Source organism: Spermophilus citellus (genome assembly GCF_964194105.1).
Source record: "Spermophilus citellus genome assembly, chromosome: 15".
NCBI lineage: Eukaryota > Metazoa > Chordata > Mammalia > Rodentia > Sciuridae > Spermophilus > Spermophilus citellus.
In genome coordinates this window covers 43,654,358-43,674,500 of record NC_138195.1, presented here as the reverse complement: position 1 = coordinate 43,674,500, position 20,143 = coordinate 43,654,358, and the positions used below count along the sequence as shown (strand labels likewise).

Below are 20,143 nucleotides of genomic sequence, written 5' to 3'. Positions count from 1 at the left end.
ATTTTAATACGGAAACATCTCCTTTGAGACTGCCCTGATTTTATTAATTTGTGGCACTTAGAATACCCACCAGGATATATCTAATTGTGGATTTCCTTCTTAAAATTTGGCTTGCTGTAGAATGAGTCTTGAGTCTACACATCAACTTTATCCCTGTTGTTTTGACAGATCAAAAAGTATGCAAAAAGGGACCCCAGATAATCTGTACCATGTTGAAAAAGAAGAACTAGTTTTGAGAACTCACACTTCTGATTTCAAAGCTCACTACAGGCCTACAGTAATCAAAACAGTGTGGTGCCAGCCTAAAGAGGGACACATAACCCCACAGAACAGATCCTCGCAGGGACGGTCAGTTGATTTTCCACATGGTGCCAAGGCCACTAAGGAGAAAAGAATATTTTTTTCATCAAATGGTGTTGGGAAAGCTGGCTGTCCACATACAAAAATGGAGTTCAGCCCTTACTTCATGTCACAAACAAAAATAAACTCACAATGAATCAGAGACCCAGATGGAAGAGCTTCCACTATAAAACTCGAGGGAGAAAACACAAAGAAAGGTCCATGACACAGGATTGGGCGATGGTTTCTGGGTTACGACAACAAAAGCGTAGGCAATAAAAGAAAAAAAAAATGGAATTCCCCCAAATTTAAAACTTCTGTGTATCAAAGAACGTGGGCCCACTGTAAGGGAAAACATATTTGCAAATCAAGTATCAGAGAAGGGATTAGTGTCCAGAATACGGCAGAACTCCCACAACTCGACAATCACAACAAAACAACCTGATCCAGGCATGGCCAGAGGACTTGAATTGGCATTTTGCAAAGAATATAAGCACATAAAAAGATGCTCAGACTCACTAATCATTAGGGAAATGCAAATCAAAACCATACAAGGTCATTTTATACCTATTAGGATAGTTATTAGGTTATTCTTAAATTATTCTTTCTAGTTGTAGATGGACACAGATCTTTATTTCTTTTTCTGTGGTGCTGAGGATGGAACTCAGTGCCTCCCATGTGCGAGGCAAGCGCTCTACCGCTGGCCCCAGCCCTAGTTATTAGTTTTAAAGGAAAATCATCAGTGTCGGCGAGGATGTGTAGAAATGGGGACCCTGTACATTACTAGTGAAAATGTAAAATGGAGCGACCACTGTGGAAGATAGGTCGCAGGTCTTCAGAAAGCTGAGCCTAGACTCACCACGAGACCCCGCAATTCCACTTCTGAGTTTATGGCCAGAGGAGTTGACAGAGGGGACTCATGTGGATGACTTGTGCCCCAACGTTTCCAACGATTGACAGTCACCCAAAGGTGAAGCAACCCAGACACCTTTCAGTGGAGGAACGAACGAACACAACCTGGTCCACACAGGCACACGAGGGATTGTCACTCAGCCTTAAAGAGAAGGAAATTCTGATAGACAGCCTGGAGGAGCCTTGAAACATCACGCTAAGGGAGATGAACTATGCACAGAAGGACGAGTGTCGCACAATCGCATTCGTTGGAGGTGCCCAGAGTGGGCGAGTTCATAGAGACAGGAAGAATCGTGGTTTCTAGGGCTGTGGGGGTAGAGAAGGAGGAAATGGGAGGTGACTTCTTTTTTAGTGAGTCCAGAGCTTCTGTTCGGGATGATGACAACATTCTAGAAATAGCGATGATAGTTGCATGACGTTGCGATTGTACTTAATGCTACTGGTTCATATTCTTAAAATGCTTAAAACGGTCACTGCTGTGTTACATGTGTGTTACCACAATAAAATGTTTCACTAAAACCAAAGGACGGAAAGGCACCAAAAGCAGCTGGAGAGAACAGAAGCTCATTGATGGGCACCCTGAATGGGCATTTAAATAGTCACAACTGGACATTTTTTGTTTCCAATCTTAAAAGAAAATAAATAAAGCTGCTCAGTAAAGGTCAAACCCCACTGGGCTCCCAGTCCCACCCCCTCTGTTCCCTCAGAGTCTCATGAATTCTATGTATTTCCTTCCATGCTGCAGATCTGGAATGTCCCCCAAAAGTTCATGTGTTGGAAACTCAATCCCCAGTGCAGTGAGGTCCACAGGTGGGACTGTTAGGCAATGACTGGATCATCAGGAGTCTTATCTCATCGGTGGATTAATCCACAGACAGCTGGATGAACTTCTGGGAGGTGGGACTTGGTTGGAAGAAGTAGGTCACTGGGGCCTGCCCTGGAGAGTTTATCTTCTCTTTGTCCCCTTCCCCCCTCTCTCTCTCCTTCCCAGTGCCATGAGCTGCTTTCCTCCATCACACCTTTCCACCATGATGTTCTGCCTCTTCTCAGCCTCAAAGAAACAGAGCGACTGACCGTGGACTCAAACCTCTGAAACCACCAGCCACAGTAAATCCTTCCTCTACGTTGTTCTTGGGGATTTTGGTCACAGGAGTGAAAAGCTGAGTGACACACGGTCCTTGTTTTCCCCTTTCCTTCTTCTAGAAACTTGCAAAGGTGATATATCATTTCTATATTTATGGCTATGACCTGCATGTCACTTCGTACCCACCTACTCCTCCACTCAACGTTGGGTCCTGAGCTTGGCCCTGAAGGCTTCGCTCCCTCACTTAGATATCCCCAGCAGGACACACCACCCAGCTGCCCGCAGCTCTTTCTGCCCTTGGGACGGCTCCCATTTGCCATCGTCATGAGGGGCACCGCCTCAGACACGCTCTTGGCCGTCTTCCAGGGCCCCGTGTGAGTGTCTCGAGGGCCCCCACCATGGCCATGAGTGGACCCTGAGAAGCTGAGATCTAAAGCCAAAGCCCCGGGCCTGGGGTGCGGCTCCCTTTCCCCAGGGAACCCGGGGACATGTGGCTCTCTCCATGAGACTGAAGAAGGTGGGGGAACAGGGCATTGGGACTTTACTGGGTCTTTTTCTTTTCTCTGACAAAGACTCACTTCTGTGACAACTTAGATTCTCGCCTCTGACTCCTTTATTCGGTGGCGCGTGCCTGGTGGGGGACAGTGAGCACCCGTCACTCAGCGAGACTCCTGTGGCCCTGTTATAACCTATTCCCAGGGATGCTCCGTCCTTTGTCCTGTTCCCTTGCATCCTGGGAACGTTCTCCATCGGGACCCGTGTTTTGCATTTCATGTTACATGCTCTAGTCTGCTATGTACTGTCCCTACACCAATTGTAATTCAACCACAGCCCTCATTTAATAGAAGCAGTGCACCTTTCATGGAACCTGAAGTTCAAACATTCCAACGTTGCCAGAAAGGTCTGTTGCTGAGGAAGGTTATAACCTGAGGCAGGTATTCATTTGACAGATATTCATTGAGCCACTACTATGTGTCTTGTGAGGCATGCACGGAGGTGATTGATTCTAAGATGAGATTCAAGGTGGGGGTGGGGGTGGCTCTTAGTTGATGCTTGGGAGACCTTCGGCTCATGTTGGTTCTCCAGGGTGTGAGGCCCATTCTAGTCTTCCAGGGAACAGGAATCAGGATGCTGTGGGTGACTCTACTAGTCTAAGCTGGGATCAGCCTTCCTGCTGACCAGCCTTCCAAGTCAGTACAGGGCAGCTTCACCCAGCGGAAGACCCTGCTCCTCGCCACCAGCACCTCAGTCAGGTCTTTGCCAGAAGCTGCCACAGATCTGCCCCAGCCCTGGCTTGGCCCTCTGAAGCCCATGAGGACGTTTCCCTGTTTGGGTGATCTCTCTGGGACCTTCCCGGACGCTCCAGCCAGGGCAACTTACTTTAGCAGATAAAGGGGAGGAGAGAGCAGCAGGGAGAGGAAGGAGACAGTGCAGCCGACAGCAGGGTCACGGTGGCATTAAAGGCCATCCTCACATCTGGCACAGCCACGCTGTGAGCCAACACACCTAGAAACCCCAGATGCTCCTTCTTGTCTGCAGGAGACAGAGGCCCAGAGAGGAGCCAAGATCTGACCAGGATGACCGCCCTCAGGCAGGGCAGCACGTCCAGCTGGCCTCCAGGGCTTGGGGATGGGACTCAGTCCCTGGCCAGACAGGTGTCACGCACCCCAGGCCAGTCCTAGCCCCTCAGCCGCCTGCTCACTGAGCACCGCCCTGCTCCTGGCCTGGGGAGACAGCAGTGCCCAGGGCAGATCAAAACCCTGCCCAGCAGCAGGGACACTTGCCCCGACACACGCAAAGCAAACAGTATGGAACAGATTCAGTGACCACCAGGTCCCTGCTGCTACCTAGCAGTGCGGACTGCCCAGTGCATGCGGTGGTTAGAGACAGACCCGGGGAAGACTCTCATCCTCCTGTTAGAGGCGAGTGGCCATCCTCCAGAGCCAGGTGCCCTCACCTGTACTCTCTGGCATCCAAGCCCCAGCCCCTCCACGCTGTCTAGAGGACCCCCTCTGCTGGTCCCATGATGCCTGGAGCTGAGCTGTGCTGGCTGAGGGGACTTCACCTGGGATCTTGTTAGGGGTGGGGCACGGAGGTAGCACTGGGCCAATAGGTGGCCTTGATCCTGCTGTCACTCAGATGCAGGCAGAGTGGTTCAGGGCCTGGGTCTTTGGATTGGTCTCCTAACTGTATGACTGGCCTAAGTCCCTAGGTCCCCAACTACAACTGGAGGGTGGGAGGGGGCAGCGAAGCATCTGTCTCATTGCCCCAAAGACTAGAAAGTGTGCTAGGCATGGTGTCTGGACCTAGTGACCTAAAAGTAGCCAATAATTGTGACCTGGGTTGCTACGACTATTGTCCAGGCTTAGCTTCAGTTTCCTGGTCTATAAAATGGGTTTGGACAATTTTCATCCACGTCTACTTCACAGAACGTTCCTCCATTCATTCACCAGCATTTATTAAGCATCTGCTGTATATATGCAGGTACCTATAATGCTTTTAGGCTCCCTCCCCCTGCAGTCTGCTCTTCTGGGTTAGAGGTGGGACACACTTTCTCCCACCGCAGGATTTAGGGGGGTGAAGAGGAGTCGCTGGGTGCTGGGCTCTGAGCAGCGGGTGGGCAGCGCCATCTAGTGGCACCATGCTGCCATGTCCACTCCATTCTTGGGCCTTCTGCCCTCCTGGGTCCTCAAGAAGGCAACTCAGGTTCCCTCAAGGGCCCCATCCAGAGCCAGCAGTCCCATATTTTTTAGTGCCTCCAAAGCCCCATAAGAATACAGTCTAGGCAAAGGCTCTGAAGAATCCAGGATTGTGGCAGAGCCTCTTGATATACCACTTACTAAACTAGTCTGGCCTCCGTTTCCCTCCTCTGCAAAATGAGTGAGTATAAAATCAGTGCCTTCACAGGTATATTTGAAGCGAGACTCAGAGGGGATGGGGATGGGGACTGTGAAAGGGCCAGTGGCTGGATCTTTTCTGGTGAAATGAACCATGTGAGCCAAGAATGAGCTGGGTTGGCCTGGGGACCTGCTGGCTGGAGCAGATGCCCAGGTGAGGCTGTGGACAGGTAAACGTGGGGCAGCAAGGCCTTGGAATGAGACGTGTGTCCAAACCATGGTTGTACCACTTAACAGTGGGGACCCTGGGCACAGCCTGCAGCCCTTCCGCTGCACAGACCCCTTTCCTAGAACACAGTGATTCTGGACCATTATGGGTGAAAATAGACGAATACAGAACCCCTGAGCACACTCAGGGTGGGGGAGACAGATGTTACCTGATAAGCTGTGGGATGGTACAGAGAGGTCACCCCCCAAATGGGTGTTGTCCCAAAGATCGGGAGGACAGAGTTCATAAGCATCCCAGGGTCACCGTACCACCTAGCACTACCTGGAATCCAGTCTGTGAGCACTGACCCTGTCCACCCCTCAGCCATCGGGAACAAATCTAGGGGCTGGCCCAGCGGTCAGGGGCTACTTGGGGTTTATTTTCCCCACAGATAGTATCATCTTCATTCACTCTTTTCTGTCATTTAACTCTGTCACTGTCTGTCAGGCACTGGGCTAGGTGCAGGGACACGGCAGGGATGAGACACCCCTAGGCTTCATTCTGAATCCTCTGAGCCTCATGCCCTATTCCATCCAGGGCTGCAGAGTCCAGCTCCTCGAGTGAGATCAGGACATGCCTCGTCTCCAGTCTGCCCCACATCTCTCTCTTCCTGCTCTGGGGCTCCCCTAAGTGTGGTTTGAAATGCCACAGTAATCAGCTTGGTACTCACGCATGTGCAATCTCCAGGGCAGGGGAGTTCGTGGCTGTGGGGTACTCCCTCCTGTCTTTAGGACACAGGTCTTGCTGTGTTGCCCAGGCTGGCCTCAACCTTCTGGGCTTAAGCTATCCTCCTGCCTCAGCCTCCTGAGTAGCTGGGATGGCAGATAGAGACCATGTGGACTGGCTAATGGCAACAGATGGAGAAATGTCTCCCATCTTTCATCCTCTGGGTGGACGGTTCCTTCCCATCTCCTGATCCTTTTCAGGGGCCACCTGGGAATGAGCCACCCTGCTGCAGGGGCTGACCCAATAAGGCATTCTCAAATTAGCTGTGTGTCCTTCCTTCCTTCATTTCCACTTGTCCTTCACTCCTGCTTCCTGGAATCCCATCCCCAGTAAATCACCTGCATGAAGCATTGGCCTCAGGTCAGCCTTAGGAGAACCCAGGCTCAGATGAGTAGCGAACAGAGTACACAAGGGTCCCCCCTCCACAGAGCTATCACCCTAGGAGTGGAGACAGAAGATCAACATAAGTAAGGCCTACAGCAGGTTATGCAATGCCACAATAAAAATAAAGAGATGACCAATGTCACAGAGGGTGGCCAAGGATGGTCCCACCAAGAGATGACAATGGCCAGACAAAATCAAGAGCCAGCCCTCCCAAAAGTAACTGGCAGCATGGCGTACCTGCAGTGCACCTTACAATATTAAAGCAAGGTTTTTATTCTAAAACAGAATAAAACTGTTCAATAATTTAAAAAAAGAGCCAGCCCTGATGATATCTGAGAGCACAGGACTCTAGTCTGAGGCCAGGTGCAATGGTGCAGCTACTTCGGAGGCTGAGGCAGGAGGATCACAAATGTGAGGCCAGCCTGGGCAACTTAGTGAAACACTTTCTCAAAATAAAAAAAAAATTAAAGGCTGGGAATGTAACTCAGTGGAAGAGTGTTTGCAGTACCAAAAAGGAAAAAAAAAAAAAAAAAACCAGCTTTGAGGAAACCGCACGTGTCGAAGTCTGGAGCGTTCAGGGATGTTGGGAGGCCAGTGTGGCTGGAGCACGGAGAGCCAGGGATCTGAGATGCCAGACACAACAAAGGCTTCAGCTTTCACCCTGAGGGAGGTGAGAAGCCAGGGAGGGCTTTGAGGGAGAGGGAGAGAGAAGGCGCAGGCGCCCTGATCTGGCCTGGTGTTTTTACTGGATCGCAGTGGCTGCTGGGTAGGAAATGGGCCATCAAGAGACCAGTCAGGAGGCCAGGAGTTTGACCCTGGTGAGAGCTGACAGTAACAGAGAGGTGATGGAATCCTACAGGTGACTCGAAGGTGGAGCTAACAGGGTTTGATTGACAGGACTGACAGGCAGGACGGCCACGCCTGACTCCAAGGGTCTTGGCCTAAATAACTGGAAGTGAAGCTGGAGAAGTTGTCCCTGACCCAGGACAAGAGCTGCAGGGGGCCGTTTGGAGGGACCATCAGGAAGGAGTCCTGAACTCTCAGGTGTGGGATGTTCCACTGGACACCCCAGGGGAGGTGCTGAGTTGTCAGCGGAGTCACAGGTTCAGAGACGGTTTTCAAAGGTGGGATGAGGTCACCAAGAAAAGGCAGAGGAGACCCTCAATGCAGAGAGGCTGGAGAGGAGGAGCCGACAGGTGAGACCCAGAAGGAGTGGGCGCATGAGCAAGAAAGACCTGGCAGAGTCTTGAAAGACAGCGAGACCACTCTCTCAGAGAGGGGACTGTGACCAGCAGGGCAGGCCGCAAGTCCAGGAGGTCAGGATGCCACGTGGACACTGGGCTTAGCAAGGTGCATGTCACCTGTGATCGTCATAAGGGCAGTTTGGGTAGCAGTGTGGTGACAAGGGTCTAATCAGGGAGGCTCAAGAGTGAATGAGGCTGGGTGTGGTGGCGCACGCCTGTGATCCCAGAGTCTGGGGAGGCTGAGGCAGGAGGATCACAAGTCAAAGCCAGCCTCAGCAATAGTGTGGCACTAAGCAACTCAGTGAGACCCTGTCTCCAAATAAAATATTAAAAAGGGCTGGGATGTGGCTCAGAGGATATGCACCTCTGGGTTCAATCCCTGGTACCAAAAAAAAAAAAAGTGAAGGGGGTGGGCACCCTTTCAGAGTGTCTGCTGTGTGTGACAGGGAGTGGGGGTGGGGTAAAATCAGAGAGCTGTGCTTTTACGTTAGTTTCAAGATGGAGTAATCATAGCTTGTCAGTAGGGTCCAGCCTGTTCTTTGAGAAGATCCATACACTGAAAAACTCCTAACCAGACTCAGCAGGGAAAAGAGAGAAAATGACCAACGTCAGGAAAATGAGAAATGACATCACTGTAGATTCCAGGGTAAAAGGAAATGTTACCACAATGCTGTGTCCCCCGAATGGGACCACTTGGATGAGTGGATGACTTTCTTGAAGGACTCAATTGGGCAGGCTCTCAGGAAGAAAGAAAGGACCTAAATGCCTTGACTATGTCCACTAAAGAAATTGGATTCAAAGTTAGGAAATCTTCCTTCAAAGAAAACTCCAGGCCCAGGAGGCTTCGTTGGTGAATTCCATCAAACTTCTAAGCAAGAAATAATTCCAGTTCGACACGAACTCTTTCAGAAAATCAAATAGGAAGGAATACTTTCCGCAGAATTTTACGAAGGCAGCCCAGCTCTGCAAAACCGAAGGAGACCCGGTGAGAGTGCCACCCCCCTGAACAAAGGTGCAGAATTTCTATACAAAATTTTAGCAAATCAAATCTAACGATATATTGAAAGGGTGGTAGGTCCTCACTGAGCTACACTCGGGCCCATTCGAGGAATACAGGGTTGATTTTTTTTTTTTAATTTTTTTAATATTTATTTTTTTAGTTTTTGGCGGCACAACAAACATCTTTATTTGTACGTGGTGCTGAGGATCAGACCCAGGGCTGTGTGCCTGCCAGGCGAGCACGCTACCACTTGAGCCACATCCCCAGCCCATACAGGGTTGATTTAACATCGGAAGATCAATCGGTAGAACCCACCAGATTAACACATTTTGAAAGGTGCAAAACTGCATTTGACAAAATCTAACATCCAGTCTTGATAAGGATTCTCAATAAATGAGAAATACTAGAATACTGGAAATGGATAAATGCATCAGTGAAAACCCCATCTATGACATCAGAGTTGATGATCAGGATGGATGCTGTCCCCTAAGATGACAAACAAGCCGGATGTCTGCTCTCACTCTTTCTACCCAATGTGGAATGAAACAGAATGGAAAAGTCCAGAAATACAGCCACGAGTACCCGGCGATCAATTTCCAACAAAGGCACAAAGGAATTTGGTGAAGAAAGGATCTCTCCCCAGGCCCGGCTGGAGCAGTTGGATCTACACAAACAAAATAAGTCAACTCTGACCCATACTCTGTACCATTCAAAGCACAAACCCAAAATGAACCACTGACTTAAACATCATCATTTTATATACTGACATAACTCTAAACTGCTAAAAGAAAATGCAGGAGAAAACCTCCGTGACCTTGGGTTAGGCAAAGATTGCTTAGCTATCACACCAAAAACAAGATGCCCCCAAAAGAAAGATTGGTAAACTGGATTTCATCAAGTTAGAAACTTCTGCTTCTTTTGCTGGGTACAGTGGTGCACATCTGTGATCCAGACTTGAGAGGCTGAGGCAGGAGGATTGCAAATTCAAGGTCAACCTGGGCAACTGAGTGAAACCATGTCTTTATATATATATATAAAATAAAAAGGCCTGGGGACATACATAGCTCAGTCGCAGAGCACTTCTGGGTTCAAACCCCTGTACCCGCCCTCTACCCCCACCCAAAGAAAAAACTTATGCTTTTTGAAAAACACCATTAAGAAAATGAAAAAACAAGCCACAGTCTGGGAGAAAATATTTGCAGATCATATATATTTGGTAAAGAATTTGCATCCTGCACACCTGTAATCCCCGTGGCGTGGAAGGCTAAAGCCAGAGGATCTCAAGTTCAAAGCCAGTCTCAGCAATTTAGCGAGGCCCTAAGCAACTCAGACCCTGTCTCTAAATAAAATAAAAAAGGGGCTGGGGATGTGGCTCAGTGGTTCAATGCCCCTGGGTTCAATCCCTGGTACCAAGAAAAAAAAAAAAGAACTTGCAGACAGAATATAATATAAAAAATCTCAAAACTCGATAATATGAAAACAAAATAATTTTTGAAAGGCTTTCAATAAATGCTTTACCAAAGAAATTATATGGATGGCAAATAAATCCATGAAAATATACTCAGCACAATTGTTAAGGAAATGCAATTCACCACCCCAGTGAAATATCACCATGGACCGATTAGAATGATCCCAGTTCAGGCTGACCATGCCAAGTGCTGTCAAAGTGTAGAGGAGCTGCAGGTGGGGACATAAAATCATGCCACTCTGTTGGACAGCAGTTGGGAAGTTTCTTAAATAGACAGACACTTACCAGGCGATCCAGCCATTCCACTCTTAGTTGAAGAGAAATAAAAGCATGTTTTCATAAAGACATGTACACAAATGTTCATGGCAACTGTTTTGTGTGTTTTTTTAATATTTTATTTTTTTAGGTGTAGATGTACACAATACCTTTATTTATTTATTTATTTATTTTTATGCAGTGCTGAGGATCGGACCCAGGGCCTCCCACATGCTGGGCGAGCGCTTTACCGTTGAGCCACAACCCAGCCCAGCTTTATTTGTAGTAATAGTAAAATTGTAAGCAACATAACTCTCCATCAATTGGTGAGGAGCTAAATTAACTCCATTCAATGGATGGGACAATTACATAGACAATTACACAAGAAGGAACTACTGATATATGCTACAAAATGAATGAATCTTAATTGTGTCAAACGAAGGAAGCAGAAAAAAAAAAAAGAGTGCATACTATACAAACCCACTTTTCTTCTTCTCTTTTCTTGGTGCCAGGGATTGAAGGTAGGGGTGTTTATCCACTGAGCCACATCCCCAGCCCTTTTTTGTATTTTATTTAGAGACAGGGTCTCACTGAGTTGCTTAGCGCCTCACTTTTGCTGAGGCTGGCTTTGAACTCACGATCCTCCTGTCTCAGCCTCCAGCACCACTGGGATTAAAGGCGTGCAGCATCATGCCCGGCCATGTATAAACCCACTTTTATAAAATTATAGAAAATCTGAAGTTAATGGAGTAAGTTAGATGCTGGCTGGGGAGGGTGATAAAGGATTCTGAAGGGACAGGAGGAGGTCTTTGAGGTGGTGGACATGCCGGTTATCTTGACTGAGCTGAAGGTTTCCTGGACACCTATATTTGTCATTTTAAGTATAGACAAATTATTTTGTCATGTGTACCTCAATAAATAGGTTAAATAAAAAAGTAAACAGGTAAAAAAAAAATCCAGTTGTCTTTGGAGTGTTTGTCCTGTGAGTTTTCCTTAATGCATTTTTTTTTCTTCTAACAACAACAACAAAAAAACACCTAAAATTGAAACCCACAAATCTCCTCTGCTTTCACATACATGGTGGATGGCACAAACACTGGCATTCCCTCTGTGTGCTAGGGATTGAAAAAAGCACCCGTTTGGAGGGCCATTCCTCAGTGAGACAAGGTGGCAAGGTGATGACAGTGAACTTGGAGCACAAAAAGGGGCAGGAGCAGGGCGTCTCGCCACAGCACAGGAGTGGCAATTGGAAAGAGTGACCCTGGAAAGGGAAATATAAGGTGCCCTGGTCTCCAGCTTTCAGAGTAACACTATTATTATTATCTGCAGGGCCAGGTGGGAACCAAGGGCCTCACTCACAGGGTGGTCTCCACTGAGCCCGTCCTCAGCCCTAACCTGACTTTCACCAGCAGACTCCAGAGCAGCCCCAAGCCCTCCTCAGGGCCTCTGCCATCTTGCTGTCCCCAAAGGCACTCACCCTCTCTCTTATGGGCACCAAGAGAATTCCCAGAGTGCAGCTGGGTTCGTGAGGCCACCAGTCACCCAGAGCCTGCCCTGGCCTGGTGTCTGGGTCAACACGGGGACCAGAGGCCCAGCAGAGGCTTCAGCGGCTCTGTCATGGGAGGCAGGACATGGCAGCCCAGCCACACCTGGCCGTGCACGCCCAGAAGCAGGTGCACACAGAGCTGGGGAGGCAGCAGCGGCCGCACGGCCAGCCACAGGCCTTGGCAAGGGACGTCCCCACCCTGCTTCAGTTCCCCGTCCACGAAACGGAGACAGCAAGAACTACCAGCGTGGAGGCCGTGTTTAGAAAACGTCCAGACAAGCTCCTGGCACCCGGCGCGGTCTGCTTGCCGTTTTATTTCCATGGCCCTGGTTACCAAGAACCTCCCTGGAAATCTATGACTCCTGCCTGGGGAGGAGAGTGATGGACTGGGGTGTGCAATCCCTGGATTCTCCAGCAGGGGGCGATCGGCACCAAGCTTTCCTTGGCACCAGCCGCAGAGTCGGAGAAACATACTTAACTTTTACAGTTTGTAAAGGCCCAGGTGGGTTTGAAGGCGCTGCTCCTCACCAAATCCTTGACTGTCCTGCTTCCTCATCGTGGGACTGCATGCCATGCATCACCCAGCCTCAGTTTCACAATCTGTAAAATGGGTGTAGTCGTCTTCTCTGCCTCCCCCTCTGAGATGTTCCCTGGCCTCCGTGTCCCAAACTGCCAAATCTTCACCCCTAGGTGGTCCTCCTTCTATTCTTGCCCTCACGAGGGGCTTCCAAGTCCAGGCTGAGCCCACCTTCTCCTCCCCTCCCCACCAAAGCAACAGCAATGAAAAACAAAACAAAAAAAAAAAATCGTGTCTTTATTGTTTGATTAATGAACGACTTGGAGCCAAAGCGGGAAAATGCCCGGCTCTGCACAGTCAGAAAGTCCTGTTAACTCTGCACAGAACATGAATGTTACAAAACTCACATAGAAAACAGGTCAGCAAAACAGCTGCCCTTGCAGAGGGCTGAAGGCACCTATGGAGACTGAGAAATGGCCCGACCTGATCTGGGGCGTGGGAGGGCTACCCCCTGGCCCTCCCGCCACTGTCTCCCCAAACTGGCAAATCACAGCAAAACTGCCCTTGAAGGGGCCTACTGACCGCCGGAAATAAAGTGGGCCCCGAGCTGAGCCCTGAGTTCCTCTTTCCCTCATGACCCAGATCCGGAGCAGGGACGCCACGTTCTCTCTCCTGGCAGGGTGGGCACGGAACCCAGAGTGTGTGGCCGTGGAGATGCCGCCCACAGGGGTACTCTACCCGGGCACAGGGCCGTGGTGCAGTCCTGTCCAGCCACTAAGTGGACTGAGAGGTGCCACCCAGCCAGGTCCTGCTGGAGTTGGTGTCCAGGCCCTGGCCCTAATTGGGGTAGCACAAGCAGCAGCCTGTGCCCGCTGTGTCCACGCTGAGCTTGGCGTCCGGGCCCAGAAGTCCATCGGTGACAGAATGCTCCATGATGATGTCCTCCACGCGGGTGATGTACAGAAGCGTCAGCAGCACCCCCAAGAACTGAGAAGAAGGAGCAGGGTTGGGGAGAGCCTCGTGGCCCCCAGGCAGCCCTCCCTGGCAGGTCCCAGCTCCAGAAACACGAGCAGCCAGTGCGGAGCCCTCCCTGCACCCCACGACCCAGCAGCCCCAGCCTGGGCCTCCCGGGGCCCCCCAGAAACCTCAGAGGCCTCCTGGGTCCCACCAGCCAGGGCCCCTGCAGACTGGGAACCTGCTCCCCACCCAGCTCTGCCGTGGCCCATCTAGCAAGGCTTAGGCACGTCACTTCACCTCGCCAAGCCTCAGTTTCCTTCTCTGTAAAATGGGAATGATCATCCCACTCCCTCACAGAGAGCCGGAGGAGAAGTTGCCTGTGAAACACCTCAGAGCTCCACACCCCACGCTCCAGCCACCCGGCCTCTCCTCCAACCCTCCCAGAGGCGCCCCCCATCCTTTCCCGCACTACTCCTGCAATCACCCGGCTGCACAGGGGACCCTGGGGTTCCCACCTGGGGGAGCAGGATGCCCAGCAGGAGGCCCGCCATGATGGTGTAGTTATCCATGAACCAGATGAGCACAGCATTGGTGCAGCCCCGCACGTAGATGACGTCCTGCACGCTGAGGCGCTGCAGGGGGGAGGCTGGTCAGCCTGACAGCATGTCCCCTCTGCCACTCACCAGAGATCCAGGTCAATCCTTTGGCCACTCTGGGCCTCCGCTACTCCCATGCAACGTGGGAAGACGGCCGCAGACCACTGATTCTCTAGTACCACTCCCCTATAGAGCACTGGGGACACGGTGGTGGCACCTTGGTATCCAAATGATTGAGGCTGGGTACTGGAGGATTGCAGAGCTCAGGGTGACCCTAGTCCACAAACACTCGCCCGTGTGCACGCCTCTCAGATGGACCCCTGGCCTGCCCACAGCCACCTGCGCCAAAAGCCTAACTCCAGGTATGTAAGAGGGAGAAAAAAGGGTTTTTTTGGGCAGGGTTTTAATATACAAGGAATCTTCTAGAACGACTACTATGTAAATCAAATAATGATTATAAAGGTTGAGCATCCCCAATCCAAACCCCCACATCTGAAATGCTCCCAAATGATGCACTTTCTAATGTGTTCCCACAGGGCCGCTGCTGCAGGGACCCCCCCCCCCCCTTGCTCAGGAAGCTGACCCCGGTGTACCCCCAGGGGCTCACAGTCCTCCTGGGTCTCAGGCAGAGGTGAGCTGTCTGCAAACTGGCAACTCCAAGGGCAGAAGCAGGCTGGGAGGGGGCAGAGCCAGGGACACAGTGTACAGGGGGTGCCTGCAAGGGCCACCGTCTCTCATGTGCACAAGACTGAACTAGGTGCTCAGCAAACCTGGCAGGTGGCCTTCCCCAGACCCAGGGATGTGAGGACACTTGGCTCCCTGAGCCCTTCTGGGTCTGGCAGGCCTGTCCCCGGCTCACAGCCAGGAGTGTGGGGAGTCACTACAGCAGGAACCCCACCTCTGGAAACCCCTGTCAACCTGGGGGAGGGACAGGAAGAGCCAAATTCTGGGACAAAGGAATTTCAAAGACATTACCTCCTTGTCGATGGTTTTGTAGCCGCACATGGTGTTGACAACGTCTGTCTGAAACAGAAAGATGTGACCGGTCACCCTCCAGGGCGCACACTAAGACCCTTAATCACCCATTTTACAGCTGGAAGGACTGAGGCCCAGAGAGTTGCACCGTCTAGGAGGGAGCCGAGGGTCTGCCCAAGTGGCCCGGCTTGAGTCTGTGCCTAAACTGTCCCCTCCACCCGCAGGAGCCAGGAGGTGCTGTCCCAGGATCCCCAGCTGTTCCAAGAGCCACCATGGTCAGACGCCTCTAAGAGGCGGGGGCCGGGCTCTTCCTGCTCCACTGGTTCCTATGAAGGGAAACCTCAGACCACAGCTGGGACCCCTACCGCTGGGTCCACCCTTCCCTGGGCCACTGGCCACACGTCCCTGCAACAACGGCCTCAGCAGCGAGAGCACTGTAAGAGCTGGCCCCAGGGCTCCCGGCTGCTGGTCAACTCAGGTACAGAGAAAGCTGTGACCAGGCCCTGTCCCATCCCTTACAGACAGGCGCCAGGGCACAGGCTGCAGGGGAACTTTTCGTCACCACCTGTGCCCTGCCTGATGCCATCTCCACTCATAAGGGGAGAGAGGTGGCCCCCGGGCCCAGCCCGTCCACGTGTCCCTCTATGTCTAAGTGAATGCCAGGGGGCCATGTGTGTCAGTGTCACAGAAGAGGCCACTGTGGCCTCCGGCATCACCCTCAATGGATCCAGCTCCTTCTCTGCCACTTTAGAGCGCTGGACGAACCTCTCAGGTCTCTGAAAACCCCGGCTCTCCCACTGCCCAGAGATCTACCCTAAAATGGCAGCTGGACGTGCCATGCCCGGCTCCCCTCCTGGCCTGGCCTTTTTTAGGGTGATGCACTGTCGCTGGCTCCGGCTCAGGGCGAGGCCCCCACCCGCCGCTGCTCCGTTTACAGAACCCGCGGGCACAGAGCGGAGGTGTCAGCGGGGAATTTTCCATGACTCTTGGTGGCTTGAGTAATTGCAATGCCGTCTGCTTCATTCCGATCCAGAAACCAGGCAGCTCTGCGCACACTGGCTACACCCGAGGACTGACGGGCGGTGACTGCAGCCCAGGGGACTCAGGAGGTGACAGCTGAGGGGGGTGTGCCAGGGAGAGGCAGAAGCGGGCATTCACACCCCCAGACCCGCTTCTCTCAGTGCTCTGCTGCTGCGACTCCCAGAACCTCAAGCCCAAGGTCACGGGAGACACCCCCTGCCAGGGCCCCCTCCTCCTGCCGCTAACAGCTAGCACCGTGGAGCAGCTGCCTGGCCTGGAAGCTGCCCCTGCCCCGTCCCTGCCCTCAGCTCTCCAGGGCACAGCTGCGGGCATTTTGCCCTATAGCCCTGCCAAGTCTGGACAAGACGCCCAACCTTCCAGTGCCTCAGTTTCCCCATCTGTAAAGTGGGGACAATCCCAGGACCTGCTCAAAGGCTGTTAAGTGGAAAGTAAATTCACCCAACCAAAGGGCTCGTGCCCAACAGAGGCCAACTGACCCGGCTCCCGAGGCGACACCCTCCCCGGCCTGCCCCTGCAGGAGCCCTTGGAGCTCAGGAAAGCTCGGCTCTGGCCACCACCTCAGGCCCCCATCACCCCACCACCCGGACCCGGGATCTGAGCATGGGGTGCTCCCCGTGCCCCCCAGCAGCTACCGTGTTTCTGAAGCAGCAGGTGTAGGGCACCCCGCAGGCCAGCGGCCCGGGGGCGCTGCAGTCGTGGTACTGGTTCTTGCTCCAGTCTTGGTAGTCCTCCCCGCCACAGCACTTGAACTGAGGAGGACACAAGCGGGACGGGGAGCCATCACTGCCGAGGAGGTCGGGTGGCAGGAAGGGGCCAGGGGACAGCCGTCTACCGCGGGGGTCTCCCTGAGGCAGGGAGCCCTAGAGGGCATCGGCTGTGCGCTGTGGGGTCAGAGGTGTCCCCGAGCGCCGCAGCCATCGGGAGGCAGTGAGTGCCCCCGGGTCAGGGCAGTGCCTGGGCACCAGAAGGGAAATCCCCCTTTGACAACTTCTCCATCCCTGTGTCCCTGTGTCCCCGTGTCCGTGTCCCTGTGCAGGCGCTGGGCTGGAGGAAGACCTTCACGGCACCTGAGACCATGAATCTGTGGAAGTCCCCGTCCACTGACCTTGGGGCGCGTGCAGCTGCCCCGGCTCTCCCTCGGGTCAGCCCCCACGCCCTCCCCCGCACCAGCGCCAGCCCCGTGGGCAGCAGGCGCAGCTCTGAGGAGTGCAGGGTGGAGCCAGGTTCTGTTCGGGGCTCTGGGCAGAAAGGGGTGAGCAAAAGTACCGAGGGGGACAGAGTAGGTGCTAAGTGAAAAGATCAGGTGGGGTTCTGTGCACCCTGGACACAAGAGACAGGTGCGGGGGGAGCAGGGTGGGGGGATATAGGTTGGGAGGTCCAGAAAGGCCACTCTGAGAGAGGACATTTCATCTGAAAAGTAAATAAGGATAAGCCCGTTGACATGTGCAAAGGCCCTGCGCAGAAACGAGCCTGTACTTCAGCAGTGGGCACAAAAGCCAGCGAGTCTGGAACAGAGCGAGTGGCAGATAATGAGAAGGAGGCAGAGCACCACCAACCGCCGTCAGCCAGAGCAAGCGGGGAGCTGGGATTAGGTCCAGGAGCAGAGAGCATCCCTAGGGAGAGCTTCAGTAGGAGGTCCTGGTAGAAACAGAAACCAGACATCCTTCCAGAGCCCCCATAGTGCCTCTTAGGCCATCAGCTTTCTGGATCTGTAAGTGCCTCTGTGCAGTTCAAGGGACATCTGCTTTGCCTGAGTTCAAATCCTCATACTGCCACTCCCAGCTGTGTGACTGCAGGTGAGTCAATCAGCCGCTCTGGGCTCAAATTCTCCTCTATAGAGCAGGAAGAGCAATAGCAGCTTTGCAGAGCTAAGCTGTGATCACAAGAGAGGTTGGGCACAGCAGGGGCCCAGTGAGCTTTGGTCAGCCCTGCCCCACCCAGGAGATGGAGTCCCCGTGCCAGCAAGAGGCTGGTTCCAATAAAAACATCTTGCTCTCCCTGGAGTCTGACTTGACGCTCCGGCCGGCGTTGGCAGGCACGTCCTGGCAGCAAGGGCTCCCAGAGCTGCACCTGTTCTGACCACAGAGAAGCTCTGAGCCAAGGGCCCTGGGTGTGCTGCGAGGCTGGTCCTCAAGGGCCAGCCCAACCCCCAAGGTCACGTCCCAGGACAGGCCACCAGGGCCAAGTGGGCCTGCAGCCTTCAAACCCTGCTGGCCTCAACCAGAGACCGTAAGGATGGCCTCGCCGCTGGCCTCCATATGTGCCTGGCTCCATCCCTGAGAGAAGTCGGGTGACCCTCAGGGCAGCGCCCAGGGGATGAGGACCGTAAGCTGGGACCAAAGGAGACAGGTGCAGGAGCGCATGGGGACACTGGTGGCCCTGCAACTGCTTTCATGGCACCAACAGAGCTGGGTGGGCCTGGGAGGACGGTGACCCAGATGGCACAGTCTCATCACACTGGAGGATGCATGGTGGGGGGCGGGGGTGGCTCTGTGCCCGACCTGGAGGAACGAGCCAGTGCAGGGTCCTGCCATCGGGTGTCCCGACCTTAGCAGGTGAGCTCCCTGGAGACAGGGGACTTGGCCAAGGAGGCTGGGGCTGGGGAGGCCACTCATCCCGCAGAGGAGGGTCACCCAGGACCCTGCAAGGTGGCCCGTAGCTCCGCCTAGCCTTGCTGTGGGGGTGATTATTTGGGGGTAGGATACGGTCATCTGGGCCAGGACTCGGCGGCAAGCTGGGCCCTGCTTCCTTGGTGGCCACGCCTCCCAACTGGGCCAGCCGCCTGCTTTGGGAATGGAGACGTCACCTGGCCCCTGACACTTCTCCCTTCTGGAGCAGGGGCCCCAACTGAGGTGGGAGTCGGGGGGACGAAGGACCTCGAGGTACCCCTGACCCCCAGCCCCGGGGCTCACCTGCTTCTGAACAAAGTCCATGATGTTCTTGAAGTCGAGGTCGTCGTAGTAGTTCTCGATCCCTCGTCGGATGTTGTCGTTCAGAAAGTCGATGGTCTATGAGAAGAGGGGGCACAGGGAAGGCCTCAGGCCAGGTCCACCCCAAGGTCTTGGGAGGAAGATCGGTACCGACGCCCTTCTGCTCCCCGAGCTCCCGGTCCCTGCACCCTCCCTGCGCCCGAGGCCCAGTGGGCGCCTGACCCCTGGCCAGGTCCAGCAGGGCAATGTCCCGGCTCCTTCACAGAGCGGCCGGCCCAGGCCTGAGAGGCTGGGGCCAGCGTGGAGGCACTGGGCCGGGAAGCAGCCGGGCGAGCTGGGCCGGGACACACTGGCCCCCAGCCCCTTGCTCTCTGATGGCCCAGGGACAGACCTGAGCTGGAACCTTCCTCTGCCTTCCAAACCCCCTCCCCTGCGCCCCATCCTCCTCATAGAGGAGGACACTAAGGGACCAGCAGGGAGCGCAGGGTGGGCAGGGAGTCACAGGGTCGCTGACCAGGGCTGGCCACCCTGGAATCCCCCCACCTGGGCCTCCGTCCCTCTCTGTGGTGCCCACGGCCAGCGGGGGCAGGGACAGTCCTCCCGGGAAGTGTGCTGGCATGCCCCCCTCCCGGTCACGCTGGGCATTCTGGATCAACAGCCGGCTGTTGTGCCGAGATCCGGGACACAAAGGGCCCAGAGCAGGCAGGGGCGGGGGTGGCAGTGTGGGCAGCCGGGCTCCAGGGGCTCCAGGGACAATCAGAGCTTTCACAGCACTGAGGCGAGGGCCGGCAGAGGCCGGGGACAAAGGGGCATTCTTGGCTCTAGTGCCAGAGAGAGGAGCCAGACAATTCCCGGGGCAGGAGCCACGGGGTACAGAGGGACAGGAGGGCCATGGGGTACAGGGGGACAGGAGGGCCACGGGGTACAGGGGGACAGCGGGGCCATGGGGTACAGGGGGACAGCGGGGCCACGGGGTACAGGGGGACAGGAGGGCCACGGGGTACAGGGGGACAGCGGGGCCACGGAGTACAGGGGGACAGAGGGGCCACGGGGTACAGAGGGAC

General features: G+C 53.8%; 2 protein-coding genes across 3 annotated transcripts in view; both read right to left on the bottom strand.

Moving 5' to 3' along the window:
* Nucleotides 1–20,143, bottom strand: part of HK1 (hexokinase 1) — a 282,452-nt gene that overhangs the window by 119,121 nt on the left and 143,188 nt on the right. The gene's annotated exons all lie outside the window — the stretch shown is intronic.
* Nucleotides 12,861–20,143, bottom strand: part of TSPAN15 (tetraspanin 15) — a 39,909-nt gene continuing 32,626 nt past the window's right edge. The window contains exons 1-6 of one of the 2 annotated variants that reach the window (XM_081267353.1): nt 19,302–19,614; nt 19,062–19,157; nt 16,782–16,898; nt 15,109–15,156; nt 14,053–14,169; nt 12,861–13,567 (exon numbers count right to left, since the gene is read on the bottom strand). In XM_081267353.1, coding sequence (XP_081123479.1) covers nt 13,418–13,567; nt 14,053–14,169; nt 15,109–15,156; nt 16,782–16,898; nt 19,062–19,157; nt 19,302–19,529 — 756 coding nt within the window. In that variant the 5' untranslated portion in view covers nt 19,530–19,614 and the 3' untranslated portion in view covers nt 12,861–13,417. Of the gene's footprint in view, nt 13,568–14,052; nt 14,170–15,108; nt 15,157–16,781; nt 16,899–19,061; nt 19,158–19,301; nt 19,615–20,143 lie in introns of those variants that run through there. The other variant, XM_081267352.1, reaches the window with a different exon arrangement.